This window comes from Tribolium madens, unplaced genomic scaffold (genome assembly GCF_015345945.1).
Source record: "Tribolium madens isolate multiple individuals breed KSU strain unplaced genomic scaffold, Tmad_KSU_1.1 Scaffold_20;HRSCAF=117;Tcas5.2_LG4, whole genome shotgun sequence".
Classification (NCBI taxonomy): Eukaryota; Metazoa; Arthropoda; class Insecta; order Coleoptera; family Tenebrionidae; genus Tribolium; species Tribolium madens.
In genome coordinates, this window is record NW_025400985.1 from 4,398,984 (window position 1) to 4,420,445 (window position 21,462).

At 33.0% G+C, this 21,462-nt stretch overlaps 1 protein-coding gene across 14 annotated transcripts; it reads right to left on the reverse strand.

The window, feature by feature from the left end:
* Nucleotides 1-49: 49 nt before the first annotated feature.
* LOC123005734 (troponin I) lies at nt 50-7,124 on the reverse strand. Of its 14 annotated transcripts, none has more exons than XM_044399646.1 (13): nt 7,011-7,109; nt 6,644-6,680; nt 5,864-5,881; nt 5,626-5,754; nt 5,452-5,575; nt 4,053-4,153; nt 2,815-2,858; nt 2,622-2,763; nt 1,737-1,775; nt 942-1,278; nt 620-883; nt 228-521; nt 50-149 (listed from the first exon to the last, which is right to left on the reverse strand). In XM_044399646.1, the coding sequence occupies exons 2-13, from the start codon at nt 6,656-6,658 to the stop codon at nt 139-141; spliced, it is 1,518 nt and encodes a 505-aa protein (XP_044255581.1). In that variant the 5' UTR covers nt 6,659-6,680; nt 7,011-7,109; the 3' UTR covers nt 50-138. The 14 variants fall into 14 exon arrangements, with proteins under 14 accessions (XP_044255581.1, XP_044255583.1, XP_044255580.1 ...); XM_044399648.1 differs by lacking the exon at nt 4,053-4,153 and adding an exon at nt 4,475-4,575; XM_044399645.1 differs by lacking the exon at nt 4,053-4,153 and adding an exon at nt 4,856-4,956.
* Nucleotides 7,125-21,462: the final 14,338 nt, after the last annotated feature.

The window sequence follows — 21,462 nt, forward strand, 5'->3', positions numbered from 1 at the left end:
CCATGGGATGGGAGTGATTTTCGGATACTTCCGCCAAAAAAAAAATTGATAAAGTCTTAAAAATATTTTATTTCTGCAAAACTACAATAAAATAAAACAAAATGGAACAATGGCGATAGCATTGATACAGCTTCGTTTTCAAGCGGCAGCTGTAAAAAAATATAATATAAATGTGATAACTGATAACAGTTTATTCGATACTGATAAGCAAAATTATCGATTTGTACCTTCTATAATGGGAGTTGCTGGTGTTTCAACTGGCGGCACCTCAGTTACAGTTTCAGCGGGAGGCTCAGATGCAGTTTCTGCAGGAGCGGCTTCAGCAACAGGTGCAGTTTCAGCAGACGAAGCTTCAGCTGGTGGTACTTCAGCCGGTGGTGCTTCAGCTGGTGTTTCTGCTGGCACTGCTGGTGTTTCCGCTGGTTCGGCTGCAGGGGGCGCTTCCGCAGGAGCTCCTTCAGCAGGAGCTTCTCCAGCAGGAGCCGCTGGTGCTTCACCTTCCGCCGTTGGGGCTGCTGCAGCTACATATAAAATATGAATAATTAACTGGAATTGACAGAGTTTCGCATGGGAGACGATCGTGGAGTGCTTGATGATGACGTGATCATGAAGCACTTACCACTCTGTTTCAGTTTATCCAAGAGTTGATCTAAACTCAACTGAGGCTCTTCCGGGTTATCACTCGTCAAATCAACAACTTTATATTTAAGTGAATTTTTTATGTACAAAACCACGCCATCGCCACTACCCTTACGATTCTCTACTAAAGAATAATTGGGGATAGAAACTACTTCTTTGTTTTCAGTGGGGGCTAGGACTGTTTCAGGTAAAGCAATTATATCGTAATTTTCGTGTATTACAAGTTGTTTAAAAGTCTCGAATCCTGAAATGAGCAGCAACATCATTGTTGTAAGGTGACCGGTGTCACCTTAGATACTCACCGCCTGTTGGTTCTTCAGGTTGAGGGGCTTCACCTTCTGCGGGTGGAGCGCCTTCTGTAGGTGGTGCACCTTCAGCAGGTGGGGCACCTTCAGCAGGTGGGGCATCTTCTGTAGGTGGCGCGCCTTCAGCTGGTGGAGCACTTTCTGCAGGAGGAGCACCTTCAGCGGGAGAAGCGCCTTCAACCGGTGGGGCTCCTTCAGGAGCCGGGGCGCCCTCTGTTGGCGGAGCACCTTCAGAAGGAGGTGCTCCTTCAGGAGCAGCACCGCCTGCTTCTGGCGGTTGTCCCTCTGCAGGTGCGGCTTCGGCGCTAGGAGCTTCACCTTCTTCCCCATTTTCCTTAGATTTTTTATCGTTTACGGTAAGTATTTGTTTTATTAAAATGACATAAACACAAATAAGGTTTTTTATACATTCAACGTCAACTTGAAACGAATAAATCATAACAAGACATAAATTGGAGATGTAGATACAATGTAATACATTAAATAATGTGTTTTTAAAATTGTGTTTTTTTATAGTTTTTTATTATGGAATAGTTTTCTGTATTAGACACAAAAATTCAAAACAAAAAGACAAGGATGTTGTAGACAAAAGTAGAACAAGGAACAAGACAACACATTTAAGACGAAAGTTTTTTAATAACTTAGGTTTACAAATACATATTTTGACAATAGGACAGTTACATCCTTAAGACACAAACATAGTGTTGGTGGTTAGAGAAAATATATTTTGGTAATAAAAATCCCATAAAAGGTTGAAAGGAGTTAAGGGATTCATGCTTCGACTTCTTGTACCTTCTTTTCCTCTCCCTTCTTGGACCAATCTGGTTTTTTCTGCAATTTTAAAAAATAAATGAAAATTGTATAAATAGTAAATTGTGTGAAAAAAGAGCAAATATTGCGAAGTATGCAGCAATATATGCTAGGAGTGCTATAACATCTAATAAAAAATAAAAAACATCGAAAAACGTAGTTTACCACACCTATAGGGTAAATATGTGTAAAGAGCAAAAATGCTGCAAGAAAAACAGAAATTCGAAAGGTAATTGCAATACTACAGGAGTGCTGTGTAATTAGGTAGGTGTTTACCTTAGGCGCATGTTCAGCTTTTGAAGCGTTCTGAAAAGTTATTTAAAGCAGTTTAGCGACAATTTTAAACATTTCAAACAAGTTTTCACAGAAATTGAGAATTGAACAACAAACAAGAGCAATTTAGCGACAAATTTAGATGCGTAGGCAACGAAAATTAGCAAAGCCAATAGCTCACCTTTTATTCATTTTCCAGAAGGAAAAAGCTTTCAAAAATCAATGCACGAAAAATTAGTGCAATAAAAAATTTAGAATATTAAAAAAAGAAGAAATTGTAAAAAAGGCGAGAAAAGAAAATAATTGCAAAGTTGTGTAATTGTGTATACTTTATTAATAATTTGTGTTTAAAATATCGTTAGATCATGGTAAAAATGATGACGGCTCGTTAATTTACTTCTTCTGCCATTCGGCCTTTTCAGATTTCTTGGGCTGCGAAAATAAATTTATATTCGAATACGTTTTTAATACAGAAAGTGGTCAGGATCAGATAATGCAATCATGACCACTTATTTTTTGTGTCTAGATAATTTTGCAAAAACAAGAACCTATTTAAATTGATATTTGTGGAAAATTTTAAAATATTTTTCTCACCTCTTTGTCTTCTTCTTCAAGAGTGAACTCCTTCTTCTTCACAACTTTGAGTTGGTTCCTGAAGTTGAATTCAGCGGCCTTCTTCTGTAATTTGGCGAATTTGTTCTCATATTTGGAAACCTTCTTCAAGGTTGGTTTGACGCTAGTAACGGCATTTTTTATTAAAAGTAGAGAATATGTGTACTACACTTACAATTTGCCCCTAAGGTCGTTGACTTGACTGTTGAGGTCGGAGATCTAGACATGAAAATTTTTGAATATTGTGCTGATAAATGATATGATAGTCAATGTTGTTCTGTCAGATGATTTATTATACAGTGACTGATATTTTGTGAAACAGATGGAACAACATTGGCACTGACAAAAATTAGTAATGCGGTGCAATTAAACAAAATCACTCGCTGAAGATCAAACGAGAAAACGAAATGTTGCAAAAATCGACATATACTGTTAGTGACTAAAGGAAAATTAGGCACGAGTGAAAAGCTAGGCAAGATACCAAGACGACTAGACAAACAGGTGGGGTAAAAATGTGGGGATACCGCCTGTAATTAACAAAATCATCTACTACAAAAATATACACAATATACAGCCATGAGAAATCTCAAAATACAAAATTATTTCTCAGAGAAAATAAGGGTGAGGTAGGGGAACGTAACTTCGTTGCAAAATCTGTAATAAAAACACTACAAAACATTGAAAAATTGAAGTTACGATGATGAGTCCGGAGGGATAGTCGACTATAGTGAAATCTGGTCATACTCAGGGTTTCCGAAAGCTAGCTACTAAATGTTCAGAACAGCACAGCCGTGTTGTCCTGACCAAAACCTAATAATATTATTTACAAGTTAAACCGATCCTGAAACGCCTGAAGGATTGGAAAAAAGGAGTGAGCATGGCACTTCCCGTAGGTTCCGATTCCTTCCTGTCATGAAACTGGCGATTTGGAACGTAATAAACACGGTTTAAAACAAAGCATGAAGAGCCATGCCGTTTGAGGAGACGAAGTTGCCAGGTTGGAAGCTTTGTTATGTTAAAAAGCGTTTTGAATGAGCCTCTAAGGAGGAGGAAAAAGCGTTGGTTGTTTCAGGACCAGCAGTTGTTACAAATTTGTTGAAAACATATTTGCAACGGATTAAATTAAATCTGAGTATATACAAATGTATGAATTTTGTAGAATGAGAGCAGCCCTGGGTTTACTCGATATTAGTAGAGTTAGTTAAAACGGTGGTGTTACGCAGGAGAGGATCATACGGCTTAACACTTCATGTATTCTGACGGAGGTAAATTATGGTCAATTGAAATACCACAGGACTGACACATTTTGACAAATTTTGAACACTGACTAGTGTTTAAAATTGATCAAAACAAAGGATGAAATAAATATCGTTGTATGTAATGATGTGAAGCGTAAAACAGTGTGGTCGGTACCTCCCAATCTCTTTTTCGGACTTCGCGTTCCAAATCCCACTTCTGTTCCTCGCAAATGTACATTCGATCATAATACTCTTTACAAATCTTCTTCAGCTGGCCTAGAATCGGAAAGGGAACCAGCAGTCAGCAAAAATACACAACCGCTGAGAGCCCATGTGCATGATTCAGAAAATTCGGAATGATGCACGAGGGAACAAGGTGTGTGCTTGTGTAGATAGGATTGGTTGGTTGGGATTTTATTCTCCAAGTCAACATAGGAGAACAGCAACTGTAGTCCTAAATACATAGCTCGGCAACATATTTACATTGCAATAGCAACCAACCTAAAAAATCCAAACGATTTTTTAAGTTGGTATCGCTCATAATGCCATTCTTATAACTAAAAAATCGCAAGGCCTGTGTATCGTGTATAGTTGTACCTCACGGGCTTTTTGCTTTTCGATTATTTCCAAGTCATATTTATCCCCTTCAAGTTGCGCAATTCTTTGGTGATAGCTTTGACAAATAGTTTGAAGTTCAGCTAGAAGAAATAACACAGTTATCACAACAAAGGACCAGGTTTGTGGAGCACAGAGTATAACATTTCTTGGTCTAGGAACGTAGAAAGGAAAAGCGAAGCTCAAAGGTTTCGACATATAAAAATGTGTAGGTACATATTGTGTATTTACAAAATTGCAAAAATTCATGTCTAGTTGTTTCGTCTCGTATCCGAAAACTATTAACTGTGCATAAGCTCTACAGTGTGTGAGTGAACTTTCTCTATGCATGTGCGTACATGCCCTCCTAAGTGCCCATTCTACCTGAAAATCTCTGAATTCCACCTCCTTTTCAAGATCATATTTCTGAACTTCAAGTTCTCCTATACGTTTATGATATTGTTGGCAAATACCCTTAAGGCTTCCTAGAATATATAATGTGTGTCTACTAAACTGTTGTTAAAAAAGGAACGTCGAGCCAAAATGACTGGATCCACTTTCCTCTCATGGGTGTATATGTAAGTGTTATTACTTAAGTATAAAGGCGTACAAGAGACAAGTATAGCGTAGAAAAAAAATGACGTACACTGTATAAATACGTTCAAAAACAGAGCCAACTGCATTCGTTTGTCCCGGCAAAAAGCAAAATCCTACGAATTGCAGTTTAAAACATGCATATAGAGTTACAATACCATCTGTATGCAATTACTCTAACCTCAATATCTTTCATTCTAACGATACGTTCCAAATCATACTTGCTTCCCTCCAAATCTTGGATTTTGTTGTAATATTGTTTGCAGATACTTTGCAACTCATCTAAATAAAATACAGATTACGTTGGCGAAGATTCAACCACAGACGTCAAAAATACTTTGTCTGATGAGAACGCCCAAAATACACCAAACACAAATAACTCATACCTTCATTAGCATCGTCGATGATCTTGGGTTTACCACAACGCTCCTCAATAATGCGTCTTCTTTCGGCGGCTTTGCGTTCTTGTTCCTTCTTCAATTCCTCAGCGGCTTTCTTTCTCAACAGCAACTGTAAACAACAATTGACAATTCTGGTTTCACACATTAACTATTACGTACCCTAAGTTTCTTCTTTCTCTCAGGGGTCATAAAACCTTTCTTGGCCTTCTTGGCTTTAGAGGCCTCTTCCATACGAGCCCTGACTTCGGCCCTTTTGCGCTCGATTTCCGCCTGTTTCCTCTTCTTTTCCTGTTTTTACCAAAATACATTAGCATACCTACCCGAAGTATACAGAATAGCATAGTCTATGCTATTTTGTACACTCAATTTTCCCTTTTTGAAGTTTTTCTCTACATGCCTCCTCCAGTTTCTTTCTCTGTAAAAGAAACAAAAATATTAGGCAAAAGAATTGAAACCGACGTCACATAAAATTAAGTGACAAACTTTATATGACGTATTTGGAAGATTAAGGGCAGTGCAATAAATTGCAAAAACTGATGGCTTAGTGACAAAAATGGTGTTTCACAATTTAACATTAAACTCGATGTTTTGTGAATATTAGATTCAGTGCATTTAAAGAAAATTAATCACAGAAATGTGCTAAATTAGGGACAAATAATGTGTTTTTAAGACTTATGTGTGGTTAGTCACAACAATCAACAAGCAACTAACTTACTCATAATCCACGACATTCCAAATTTCTACTATTTTACAACTAAACTAGATAGGAGAAAAAAAAACTAAAAGCCTACACGTAGCTCTGCTACTTACTCTACTACTTCTACAAAAATTAATTGTGGTTTACAAGTGTTCATTGGTTCGTAGTAGTGTATTCTTAGAAAACTTTAAAAAGTAACACTCTAAACTGTAAGCTACTTGTAGGTAGAATTGTGTATTTGTTTCTGTATTTACTTTAACTATAAGCGAAAATTTCTACTCTTTGTCAAACTGAGTAGATTAATTTTAGTGTCACACTGTAGACATGCATGATATTTACCTGCTATTTTAAAAACAGCAGATCCGATCGACATACTGTAGTATTCCAAAAAGTACATGAAAAAATAAATAAATAAAATAAGTAACGTAATAAATTACAAAATAGGATACATTTTTGAAATTGCAGTTCTACTTACCTAACCTCATCGTCCGCCATGGTGAAGGGTTGTTTTGTTGTTCTAAAAAATGAAATATTTTTCTTTAGTTATTACTGAAAAAATAATTTAAAAATTAAAATTCTATACGGGATCTCGTAAGTGCGCATAATTCAAGCCAATCTATTTATAGCTCGGTTTGAAAATAACTGTGCCGCAGACCGGGCGCCTAATTTGGCATCCACAACTTCCACATTTCTCCAATTACTCCCAAAATAACCTGCACTCTTCTTTATTTAGTATTTTTATTTGGAAATAGAAAAAATATATGCGATTAAAAGTGTATTTTTTTATTTCACTTGTTCACTTTCACTCAACTTTTCGCACTTTCGAGTTATATAATCATCAACGTACCTTTGTTAAACGATGGAACAGTGAGCAGCCAACAAGAGATCCCTGTGGTGACTGTTGGATATTTTCCTGAAGGACTCTGGCCGAGATCGTCAAGTCCCCACCAAATTCCCGACGCCCCCCTTCGTCGACCATTTAGGTAGGTTCCACTACCTCGCCACCAAAATAGACTTGGGGTGATCTGATACCTCTTTCTGCAGAAAGCGAGTTATTCTCGAATGTTATTGGAGAAAAAGTAGAATAATACAAGGTATTTAGTGATGACAGATCACTTCGTAAATAAAAATATTAGCAAAAACATATTATTTGATAATAACTTTTAGAGCATACAATTTATATTTTCTATATTTATCCTTATTTGATAAACAACTTGTTCGATCAACGTTTCTAAGCGATTGCGAATACAGTTTGTTTTCAGTTTATAAATAGATTTAAAGGAGAAATTAGAGACTATATGTATTTTTTACGCATTAAACTGACTTAGATGTCCTAATAGAACTTATACAAAAAATAGTTAGCCTAAATTTTTACTTGAAATAAAATAAAAATAGAAGTTTTATTTTTGTTGTACCAAAACGTCAATCACATTAACGAAACTGAAAGCATATTGTAGTTTAAAACAACTACACCGTTTTTTTTAACTAAAAACAAAAAAAAAATTTCTGTACGTTCCCAAAAATAGTAACTTTACGAACTGATTTAAATCATTTAAAATACTTAAAATAGTTTCTTTTGTTGCAAGTACCTAGAACAGTTTTTGCAAACGAATAGTTAATAGTTGCTGTTTCCGGATCTGGAATAGCAAATGAGTCCGCAGAAACGTGTTACCAACAATATTTTTCTGTTAAACCTTCCAAAAACACATTCACACCTCTTATTTTTATAATTAATATCAAAGAAAAAAGTTCTCGAAAATAATGAGCTTTAAAAACAGCTACGACCTAACGACTCGTTTGCAAATACTGTATGTAGGTATGTACTTGTAATGAAAATAACTATTATTAGTACCTATATTAATAAATTATTCAAAAAAAATATAATTAATAGAACCAAGAAATAAAACACCAAATTAATTAAATCTGCGATTCATTTATTTTTTTAATATTTCCATTACAATTTAGATAAATTTATCTTTAATTCGTAAAATTCAACAAAAGTCTTGGAATATTTTTATATCGTTTTAGTATTTACATTGTCTGCTATTCTAGGGATAAATTTAATTCAATGTAATAATAGATTAAAACCACTTTTCTCTAACAGAGGGCCTCGTAGAGGTCTGAAAACTCCTGAAACAGTTTGTGATATTATCACCGAGCTTTCAGCTTTCAGAGCCGCTTATGCGTTCCTGAAACGGCAAACGCCGGAACTATTCTTTGTTTACAACAGTTGAATGACCGCAGGTATAAACAAAATGCAATTTGTTACAAGTTTTAAAAATTTTGAAGTAAATTTCTCGTAATAAATTAGAGCATTAGATAATTGAACATAATTTTGTTACTGTTACATAGAGGGTTCTGAAGCCAATTAATATAAATCAAATCATGTTAAAAATGAGATAGTTTAGCATTTTAAATTTTTTGTAGTATATAAAAAGCTTGCTAAGGTGAAAAACAAAATCTTTATTGAAAGAGAATTGGCTATACTTTAAAGTAATGCCTTACGTGCATTACCAAATGAAAAATTTAACAATACAGTGTCATTTAAACCAAATAAATCATTTTCGGAAAAATAGATTGGCTTTTAAGGCCTCCATATACAGTATGTCCCCGGATTGAGTTTACAAGAAAAAAAAAGTCTTAAATAGAGAGTATAAAAAATTGTTCATTCGTTTGTGAAGTAAATTTTATTTTCAAACAAAACTACGGAAAAACACAATTTTTGAAGAAGAAAAAAGAGAACAGAGAGAAGAAAGAGGAGAGAAGTACTTTTTACGCCAAAATTACAAAGAAAACACATTTTTTGCTTTACCTAAAACGAGCAAACCTGTAATTACAACTTCATTATTCTAACCCAGTAGAAAAAAAGTTGATTTTTCCTTTCATTTTGGACTATAATTTTTCTCTGGCGGTTTTATTTTTTTGACAACAATGTCACTTCACAAGCTATCATTGTTTAATTAAAAAAATTATTGTCAAAGTGAGATATAGTTGTCAAGTAAATAAAACCGCCAATGTGATAGAACTTAAAAAGCAGATAAAAATGATTCCAAAATCAATTCCAAAATTCTTTTGTAAACTCAATCCGGGGACCTACTGTATAATACTGACAATAACATTCTCAAGAGCATTATCACAGTTTTCTACACAGTTCTATACAGTTTTATTACATCTTATAGGATTTCTCATTTGAATAAATTGTGTAAAACATGATTACGTAAAATTTTCACAATATTCAGAATGTGAACTAAAATGTGACTAGAAAAAAGAAAAGTAAATGTTCCTAATCAACAAGCAGTTCTATATTACTTATAAGTGATTTATGTAAAACAATTTTGTGAAATGAAAGAAAGAAAAAAAATAGTATTTTATTTTTGTCATAACAACTATTAAGAGAAGCTTGAAGATGTCGAATTTTTCAGAAGTAAAATTTTAGTTGTTTAATTTGACTTTTCTTAACAGAATTAAGTCTAATATTTTTTAATAATGTATGGTTGATTAAATGTGAGTTCATTGAGTATTTTCAGGTATATTTAAAGTGTGCAGATAGCTCAAAATAGCTGACCTATATAACCTTAGAGCCGTGACTGGGCTATGACGTCATAGTGGTTGTCATGCCAACAGGTTAATGGCAGCATTAGATTGACACCATTGGCTCATGCATCAACTAAAAGAAATCCAAAGTTTTTTCAAATTCCAAAATCATCACCAAAAACATTTATAAACTGAAATTGGAAACTTTGATTACAAAAGCTCAGTTTACACTTAAATCCTAAACATGTGTACATTGTTACCCTTTCTTGTTGTTCTATTCATCAAAACCCCTGCTTAGATAAGGTCGTATATATGTAATAATTGAAAATGTATTCATAAAACCGATATTTGATTCATAAAATGGTGAGCTGAGGCGAGAGAGAGGCTTTGAAAGAGAAGCGCGTTTCTCGCTAGGATAGCTATTCGCCCAAAAGCCAGAATGAATCCTGTGCAGCGTCCTCGAACCTGCTATCCAGGGCATCGCACCCTGTTTGACCCACTTTTCCCTGTGCCCCACCACATCAATGACATCAGACTGACGTCATTCCAAATGTGGGACAATTTCATTCTAAAATATCAGAATTGCTGTTCCTGCAATTAACTCGCCTTTATCAGGACACTAATCCTTGCTGTTTTTCTCTCCCTAAATCCACTCAAATTAATCAGGAAACGGTATTTCAAAAATTAAAAAATCCAGTCTGAAAAAGCCACCATTTTCGCAGGTTGCTTCTCAATGAGTGAAAACTTAAAAAGCTATTGGTCACTGTTTGGAAAATAAAGATAACAATAAACAAACATTGGGGCTTTAAATGAAGCAGGGTGAAGAGATGCAATGACGTCATAGCAATTGGAGGGTGGGGAGGGTTGCGTCAATACTTGTTGCAAAGTGTGTCAAAGTGGGGGGTAAATAGGTCAATATAGGGGTGCAAACCAGGTCTATGACCTGCAGTTCAATATACTGCTTCTCGCATCAATGTACCAATTTGTTTATAATTAATCAAACTCGATTATAAAATATAAAAAGCTTAATTAGTTGCAATCCAACAATTGCAACAATTGATTCACTTTGACTCGATTTCGTTAATACTGTTTTATTCATCATTTCTTATTGATAATAATAATAATAATCCATAGTAACATACATGTTTTTACAACAAAAATCACTTCAATAACTAGAACTCGTAATTAATTAAATGTTTATCGCACTGTCCTGAAACTATGCAATAAAGGTTTGTTAGGAAAAGGTCAAAGTAGATTAGGTAACGTATTCTATTTCTACGACTGATATGAAATAGATATCCCAATTATAATTCTTTTTTCTAGCACCGCTTGACCTTTTCATATTAATTTGAACTATTTTTCATGTTACAATCTAATCAAATTTGTTCAAGCAGGAAGTTGAGTTCAATTGAATTGTGACGTATTTTCGAAATGTGGCACTAATGCCACAAAATGCTACACCCACAACATCTACACCTACTTGTTACTTTGAATGGACGAACATTGTCAACGTTACAATGTATTAGAAACAGATTGAAAAATACAAATAATTGATTTGTATTTACAGATTTGAGTGAATGCATTTTCGCACAGCGCCTCCACCATTTTCAACACAGGCACAAAATGTCAGTGCTCTCAAAACTATTAATTTGGTTATTTTCAGATTTCTGTATAAATAGCGCATCCACCATTTTCCTAAAAAAAAAACAAAACACAAAACAACGAAGTTTATATAAGAATAATACAAGTCGGTCCAAAGATACAGAAATAGAAAATCTAAACTCTGGCTGGCATTAGTAAGAGAAACTTCTCATAAAAATCCCCCTAATTGTAAGAAACCTGCCATTTCAGTCCATAATTGGCATTGTGTCCAGAATAGACTTTCGTCTTGAAATTGATGCTATTGTCCGGTGTATAATTTTCTTCTAAAAGAAGGTTATCAATCCGAGAATTGCTGAAACATTAGTCCCATTCTAATATTCCTGCAAGTATTATGACCCTGCAGTCTGAACTACACGTGAAATTTGACAATCAATGTAATGACGTCAGAGGAAAACCGACCAATCGCAGCGTGGATCCATTCACTGCCATCAACCGTGCCTGTTACAGATTCATCTTACTTCAGTACCGCGGCACACGTTTCAGAGTTAGCTTGCAGCCTCAATGGAAGCAACACTCGACCCATGCGCTCAACAAAATTATTTAAACAATTGGCTAGTTAACTAATGTGAATTTACTTCACCCCAAAATTTATTATTTGGCCACTCTGCAGAGCTACCACCACTCCAAAGTCGACGATTAAAAGTAAGTAAATTATTTTAATTTTTTAAATTATTAACCCGGCGCCTCCACCATTTTTTGGTAATTTCCCGGCGCATCCACCATTTTGCAACAATTATTTTGTTTAATGTTTGGGAAGACTTGTTAGTCACGTGTGGCGTCAGTTTTCCTGTGACGAAACGCTCCAGCTGGTGCGTGGGTGTTATAGAAGCAATGGGTTTTCCGCCTCTAAACTTTCACCCACGTTTCAAGTGCTGTAGGTCAGCGATTCCGCCCACGTATTCGTCTCGTTGCTTTTGTAAATTCGTGCAAAATTTTGTTAACGACGTAAATTAGCAACGCCGTCATATTCTGACAAAACGAGGGACGCAATTTCCAACATTATTTGATTTGCTACAATAATAGCGTCTGGAACTACGAGTGATTTGATTTCAAGAACGGGTGGGTGGCTGGAAATTTTTCCTTATCCAATTATAAATTTCCATTAAAATTTGATGTAACTAAATTGGACAATATTTCCTTTTATCTGAATGGATGAACAATTCCAGCGGTACGCCAGGAGAGGCGATCCAGATCTGGAATATCTATGACGTCATAGTGTAGAGCGCAAGCGCCACACCCCCCAGCTAACCTATATAATCGAGCTAAAAATAGCATGTCCTCGATCTAATAATAGCCACAGGATTAGTCTGTAGCGGAGAGAGACGGAAAAAGGACACGGGTGCGGATAGGATAGGAATACAGGAACTTAGAGCGTCAACCTCAAACACAAAATTAACAATTAATTAATCAAAATCAAATACTTTTCCGAATTTGTTGTTTTATTTAATTATTATATCTCTAGTCACTTGAACTTAAGAAAAAAGCAAGGGTGTTTGTTTATTTTGGCTGCGTAGCACAGAGATGTAAAACTAGGTCAAAGCTCTCCCCCACTTTGACTCTGCGAGGGCTTTGGCTCAATGGGTCATTCAATAACCGGCGTATATCTTACCTATGCCTTCATGTTTTTATTTACTTTTCAGAAATGTATTTCAAAACAAATGATTAAACAGAAAGAAAGTATAGGAAATGTTAACTACATTATAAAGTTTTAAATAAGACGTGATCACTGACAATAGTAAAAACTAGCCCTTGAATAAAAATCACGCTGGTCGATTCTTATACAGGGTGTCCCAGCAAGTTGGTAAAATCCATTATTGAGCTTTAAGATTTTTTTCCAAAACTAATATATCTTATACTCTTTCTATGATGCATTTAAGCTTACCTCTCATGTTGCCATCAATATACGCTCTTCGATAAAGTACGTTCTTAATCACAAGGTATTTTTTCTACTTTGCGCCTCTAACAACTTCATGCATTCCTGTTGCGTTTCATAAAGACGCTTATTATGATACGCAACTTTGTATTAACAAAGGTTGGTAACTCAACCCGTACCACAATGAATTAACAAACTAATATAACCTCAAAATTGTAATAGTTTGTTTATCGCTGTTCTCGACCACTTTTTATGGTCTTGTATTTTTAAAAACTCCAGTATTTAGCGGCAACAATTTATCTGTTCTAAAAACTAAAGTAGTTTGTTTGGTGTCTATCAGGAGGTAGGTACACAGTTTAGCAAGTAGTTCTTAGTGGTCTCTGACACCTTTACAGCTCCGCTGAAGTGCATCTACCTTCGATTTCCATTTCAACAGCCAAAAATTCAACATTTTTTTAATTGTTATGATATTAAGTTAAATTGTCAGTAGGTACACTTGGTTATAAAAGAAAATGAACATGGCTTAATTCTAAAAGGTTAAGTTAGAACTGGCAGTTAATCTGTAGTACTCACTACTCATTAGATTTTTACGTAAGTACTCAATTAATTGATTATCTTGATTTGCATTTGATGCTTTCGGCATTTAAGTGCGGCATTGCAGAAAAAAACATTTGAATGTGACAGATGACAAATTGACAACATTGTTTCAATCTAAGGAAAATTCGATTTTCCGTTTTGATTGCAACCAACTGTACAGCATGACATGAATAAAAAAGCAAGATTTTTCAATTTTATAAATTTTATTGAAAAAATGAAGGCAAAGTAGAAAAAATCGTGTATCACACTTGTTTTATAAGACTTATTGTCGCACTTAATCCTTTGGAGCACTCCTCGCTGCGCTTATCGTGCCCCAAACCCTTACGTGCGACAATAGGTCATCTTATAAAACTTTCCTTATAACAACTTCTAAATTTAGTAAAAGTTCTGATTCAATTTTATTAATGTTAGAAAAAATTTTGAAGACAACACGAATTTTATAGTTCAAAACTCTTGTTGTCTTAATAGCTATAAAAATATTTAAAAATCTGGTGTAAACATCACACGACTATCCTTATCCTACTTATTTGTAAAACATCCTAATAACGACAATAATTTAGTGTAACCTTTGCGTTAGTAAAGTAAAAAGTTAGTGAATACTAATCTAGTGAACCGTCTGAAGTTAGTTCAATTATTCAGCCGCTTTTGCTTATTTTTTAAAGTAAGTTGTTTTTACATACAGGGTTATTCACGAGAGGGTTATTTCTGAATCTTTTTATTGCCGCAACCCATTATACATATTGCAACAATTTCTTGATTTCAAATATCGAAAATAATTATCGATATCTGTTATTAGTCTTGCCTCTTTGACATTAAAGTAAAAAAATCATCTCTCAAGGATGCGACATGTTTTATTATCGTTTACCAACAGACTAGGCGGATGTTTAGAAACACTTTTTACATTAACTTAACTTGTTAATTTATTTGTTAAATTTTGATTAAATATAGGTTATCTGTCAATCTGATATTTCCAGCAAATCTATCCAACTTACTTTGATTTCTAATTTAAAAGAAAAAAGATATTTAATTTAGCAGTTAGTGATATTGGTATTGTTCGTTGCGGGAAAAAAAATTTCAGAAATAACGATCTCGTGAATAACCTTGTATACACGCTTCTGAAAATTTATTTCACAAAAACTGAGACAGCTAAACATATTTTTTACTAGTGCAAGTATAAACTTTAAAGCTATAACATTTTTTTAGTGTATTGTATTTATAAAGATATAAAAATAAAGAAGTTAAATAACTTAAAAATTTAAATAGAACACACTATTTTTTGTTTTTGTATTTAATAATTTAATATTTTTATTAATTATTTAAATCTGTTATGTAATTAACGTTTAACAAACTTCTTAAATTTTTTGTCTTTTGTTTTTCGAGCTCCACCATGAGGATCTGAGTTATTATAAAACATACGAGGTCGATTAAATAAGGCAAAGTTGCGCATTTTCATGCTGAACAATAATCTGAAAGAAAATTTAATGTGTCATTTTTAGTTTTTGAATGATTGGAAAAAAACGAAAAATTGTAATATTCGTTTTTATTTTTTCAAGCGAAAACTAAAGAACCTAGACGTTTTTAACTTGGACGTTCTTGAGGCACTTTCTTACAAGAAATCTAAATCTGTCATCGTATTTTACAAGGCGCTCTATCACATGATATGATCAAATTTTACATGTTGATCAAAGTTAAGAAAAAGCGAAGTGTTTTGGAAAAAATGCCACCAATTTTAATTAACGCTTACAAGAAAAAATATAAAATTGGATTAAAAGTGAATAAAGATGAAAAACCATGGGCGGCTACAAAAAAATATTACCGAATTTTGATCACCCATGACTGTCGGGCTACAATGAACTGCATTTATTGTACTAAGCATTTCAATACAAGAAAAGAAGCTCAAAGGTGCTACCACCATTGGTATCAATGATTCTAAAAGTTCTAAAGGTTTCTAACTTAATTTACCACAGGTCTTCAGACTTGTACAAAATGGTACTTATTGGAGACGTTAAGCTATTGTTTTAGAGTTAACTTTAATAAAATTCTTTCAAAAATTACGTCAACATTGATTCAGACGAGTGATTTAGTTAATTTTTTTCTGTATAGGTCTATTTTTCAGTGGTTTACAATATAATACATGGTAGTTTCTCCTTATTTATTTATCTTGAGGTAATTTTGTCAATACTGATTGAATTTCCACGTTCTAAATTTAAATTTAAATTAAATTTCATAAAAATCTTATAAAATAAAAAACAATTCGATGAAAATTAAATAAATTGTAGAGAGTTGTAATCCTTAGATCATAGCCTTTGTAAAGAAGGTTTTATATTAGGCTGCCATTTAAAAAAAAAAAATTTTGCAAAACAAAAAACAATCAAAAAATTGGAAAATTTTCATTCTTGATAAAACGTCATTTGTACTTGTATAGTACTCATTCAACAATTAGTTTTTTTCAAAAAATAAATACATACTCGTAGTTTAAAGGAAAAACGTTTGGTTCCATACTTTTTATTCACCTGGTGGTACAAAATATAATATTTAAAAAAAATATAAAACTCGAGTCCCAGAGAAAAATGCCATGTATGGTTAGATGCCAAAAACATTGAAAAAATGTTAAAAAAATTCTGTCTATAGAAATTTCGAAGTTAGGAGAGTTTAAATTTTACACTTTGACTATTTATTTTTGTTGTAAAAATATTTTTTTTTGGTGCAGGATATAAATAATTATAAAAAAACATACGCAAGATCATCAGTATCAATAATTAGACATAAAAGAATGTCAAATATGAAAAAATTAATGTCAAAATTTTTTGACAAAATTTTTTAAACATTTTTTCCATATTTCTGGTATCTTATCTTACTTGAAACTTTTCTCTGGAGCGCGAGTTCTGACACACCCTGCATAATTAAATCCGGGTAAAACAAATCAAAACCAACTAACCAAAGACTAAAGCACACAGAAAGTCGTATAATAAAATAATAATGAATTAATAACTTACTTCTAATTACTATTAATAGTTATTATTACCGTCAGTTTGTCAACAACTGCAACAACAAAGACGAACCTCTGCCCACACAAATGTCAGTTACACAGAAAAATCAATAAAATAACTACGCTTGCAATTCGTAGTGTTAACACATAAATTTACAGAGATTTATTTTTGTTGTACCTAGGAATAAACAAAAATTATCAAAAAAAAATAAAATCTATAGGTATACAGAATACGTATATACAAAGTTTATTTGATTTTTTTGTAACAACAAGAATTGTAGAAATAAGACACTAAATACTTAATTAATGTTTTATTTTGTATAATAAATAAAAATTAAAATAATTGGTGGCTATATAAATCAACTCACATGTCCCCTTCGGCTACCATAACATTTTGAATATAAAAAAACATACAGGGTGATGAAAAAAAGGCGCCCACGATTGAAACAGGCGTGTCCTTTTTTATTGAAACATTGTGACCATCATTCCAAAAATAGTCTAAATAGATTCTTTTTAAAATTTAAACAGTTTGTCTAACAGCACAAAGCGGCAATATTGCACAAATTTCTTTTACTAAAAAGCTATTTCACTCAAGTATTTTTCGTATCTATGAACCTTTTTGACTTTAATCGTTCAAATTTTACAGAACAAACAACATTGAAAATTGATTTTTTTGTTGCTACCGTTTCCAATAATTGAATATTACTTGGACATTTTCTATATCCTAGGATATTTGCAATGTTGCAACATTGATAAATTTTCTTTGGAGCCAAAAAATGGTATCCAAACATCTTCAATAAAGTTTATTTCAATAGACTTTTTACACATTTTTTTAAGAACACCGTCAACAGTATCAAAATCTAGACTTTAACAATGAAATTATTTTAAAACTGTTACTTATATAGATTTCTCTTTTCTAAAAAGGAAAGTCTATATCTTACTGATAAGAGCACAAATCCAATTTTGGTCTTCGAATTCATCTTTAATAAAAGATCACTTATAACGTTTGGGTTAACACGGGCGCCTTTTTTTCATCATACTGTATATCTAATAATAGAATAAGCTCTCAAACCCAACAAATCGCAAAGCTATTATTTATCCTAAACATTAAACAAATCTAATTACGACGTTTCCAACTCAATGTCGTTACTAAATGTAATTAAAAAATCAGTTTGGCCCGAAATATCTTCGAGATAATCCGCAAATTTTGCATAGTCAACTAGAACAGAGAAGAATGACGTCAATGCAATGCAATGACGTCAGTCGCTAAAGCTGGAAACTTTAATGGTAGAACACGCAGCGAACCAGAATGCAGCCTATCGATTGCAACACCATATAATTGCAATAAAAACTCTCCAAGTGATAAATTTGAATGAACTAAACAGGTGCGAGAGACGCGGCCGGTCCTAGGCCAGAAATTGTACCTTTGAAAAATTTCTGCCTGTGACGGGTTCGCTCCTTCGCATCCAACCTTCGACGATACAAGTAATTAATATTAATGTTTGTAACTGGATATTGCACACGGAACTTCAACACTAGCGGACTTTGAAAGGTTTCGCAGTAATCCTGTAAAAGTATAAGGCTAGACTGCATTTTTGCGGTTTCATACAACGGAAGACAAGGGATACTTTCCCCCGTTCCTTCCTGTTTAATTTATTTATAGACAAATCATCTTGATTTGATTGGCCCTCAGTACTTGGAAAGTGACCATGATTGGGATTGAGCCGTTTTGATTTTCCTCGGAGGGAAAAATGCAAGAAAAAACGCCACCACTCGAGTATTGAATACAGATAAGTAACTATAATTACGATATTGGCTTTACCGGTAACTGGAGAGGGGGTAAACGTCTATATAAGGGATGAAACCTGATAAAAGTCTTCAGTTGACATCACTTGATGACAGTGCGAGAGTCGAAGGTGGCAAGTGATAATTTTTGAACGGTATCATAATCATTTAATTGTATTATTTGTCAATCATGCAGGAAAATCCTTATTTTTTGTTGTGTTATTGAACGGTTGAACGCCACGTATTCCTTCAGGTGCAAGAAGTACTTACTTATTTATTGTAATATATAGGCGGACAAAAAAATATTGTGTCTGGGGTAATACGGATTGCGTGTCGGCTAGTTGGGGACAAGTGTGTTTTAAATATTTTATAACCATCTGTTCTTCCCTAGGATACAGCCTTATAATTATTACGAAGGAATATCGTTCAACTGACCCTAATATTGATTTATATTCAAGTCTTTACATAATTTATTAAAAAATTTATAATGAACAACGTCTACCCGTCTTACATGTTACAATTTTTATATCATCCACCATGTCACGAAGGCAGCGTATAATTTCTTAGTCTTGAAACTTTTTGGAAATTGTAATGATAGTTGTTTTTTGTGAAGACTTGGCAGAATCTCACTGCAGCTGCTGGACGCTGCACAAGATTAGATATTTTAGAACTCTTGTGCGTGTGACAGCGGCTATTGTGGGTATTCCTATTCAACAATCAACAATTGAAGAAAACAATATTATGTTTCGGAGAAAAATTATCAGGCACGAATATGTTGTTTGTAGCCGCTAGACAGTAATCGTTGCATACTGTCTAATTATAATTAATTTTTGATGAGTCGAACACACTCTACGTGGAGACTCTTCATTCGAAGTTGTAAATAGTTGCATTATTTACAAGAATTGTTACGAAGTACTTTGCTTCAATCAAAAGCAATCGAAAAGTTATATTTTTAGATTGAAAGCAATTAATAATTCTCCAAGAATGTCCTTAAATAGATGGTTATTTGCATTATGGTGATGCAAAAGATTAATATCCATAATTTTTGTATAACTTATTTAAAATAGGAGTATTTTAATATTTGAGGAGGAGAAAACTTTCAAAATGCAGTTTGTCCATGTTTTTGTGAATTGAGATAAAGGTTTTCAAAGTTCTTTTGTAAAATCCCTAAGTACTCCAGCCGTAAAAGTAGTGTCCAATTGTGTCCAGTTTGTACATATTTTTTCACATTTATTCACACTGTTATAAAAAATTAAAATTATTTCTTAAAAGAAGGACAATTTTTGTTCTCTCCTGCAAAAATCCAAATTTGGCAATTGTATTCAAATAAAATAGTATATTAAAGTACAAATTTGAAATTCCGAAACGTAGTCGCGTAGCGGCAAATTGAGGAACAAATGAGTGCTTGAAGAACAACAAGTGCTTTATACTATTTTTTCTATTTTGCCACTTTATATCATTTTATAAATTGAAAAACGAAATTTTTAATTTTTTTTCTAGAGAATTTTGCGACGGTTGGCGACATCTATGTGGAATAATTTTAGGCGACTGCAAAAAATCAAAGTAATTCTTATTTTCACATTTCAATTATTAAAGCACTAAAATGGCGTCATTTGTGTGCTGGAATAGACTTATTCTAAACGCAAAATAGAAAAAAAATGTTACAAATTCTGTAAAAAAATTTTGTCAATTTTTTTTGACTTTTGACATTTATTTTATATCTATTTAATAATGCTAATAATCTTGTATATGTTTTTTTATAATTATTTAGGTACAAAAATTTTGCCAATAAAAACCACAAATAACATTAAACAGAGTTACAATTTAGGATACAACTTCCTTCTTTCCTCTTCTAATAGCCTGTAGCAAAAAAACTTGGAAAATAATTTTTCCTGTATAAGCTGTTACGAATTGGATCAAAAATAATAAAAAATTTCATATTCTTTTGTAATTTGTCCACTTGTTAATAATAATAAGAAACATTAGGTGTTGGACTCATAAAACTGAAACACACTCGGTTTTAGGTTGGTCAAAAATCTGGATTTTGGAAACTTGAAATGTTCCACTTAGAAAAAATTTATCAAAATATTATGTCGAAAAAAGGTACAGTTACGATATTAAAATTCATTCACTTCAAAAAGTTCACTGTAAACTATCTTTTATTGTCATCATGACTGAGATTTGACAATTAAACTTTTCTGTCAGTGACGCTATTTTTTAAGTCAAAATGACATAAACATGACAAGAGTAAAAAATGAGGTTATTAATGTAAAGGTTGTTTTAGAGTTTATACATTATGAAAATGACAGTACTGTCCAAAATTTTAATTCCACAACTGTATCTAAATAGTGTAAAGAACTACAGCACAGATAAGAACTTTAACAGTAATTATAATTTTTAATAAGCGTTTCAATTTCAAAGTATACAGTATGTCCCCGGATTGGGTTTACAAGAGGAAAAACTTTTTTATCTTTGATTTTATGCCAAAACTGCAAAGGAAAAACATTTTTAGCTTCATCTAAAACGAGCAAATCTGTATTTAAAACTTCATATTCTGATTCAGTGAATAGAAAAAAAAATCTGCTTTTTAAGGCCTATCACATTGGCGGTTTTATTTGACAACTATATGTCACTGTGATAATTAATTTATTAATTAAATAATGATAGTTCTTGTTAAAAGTGACTTTGTTTCTTATCTTAAAGCTGTTTCTTGAGTTGCCATTTATTAAAATTATGTTTTTCACAAACATTTTTGTTATTTAACTTGCGTAAACTCATTTGTCTCAGTGACATAATTGTCAAAATGATAAAACCGCCAATGTGATAGGCTGATAGGACTTAAAAAGCAGAGAAAAAACT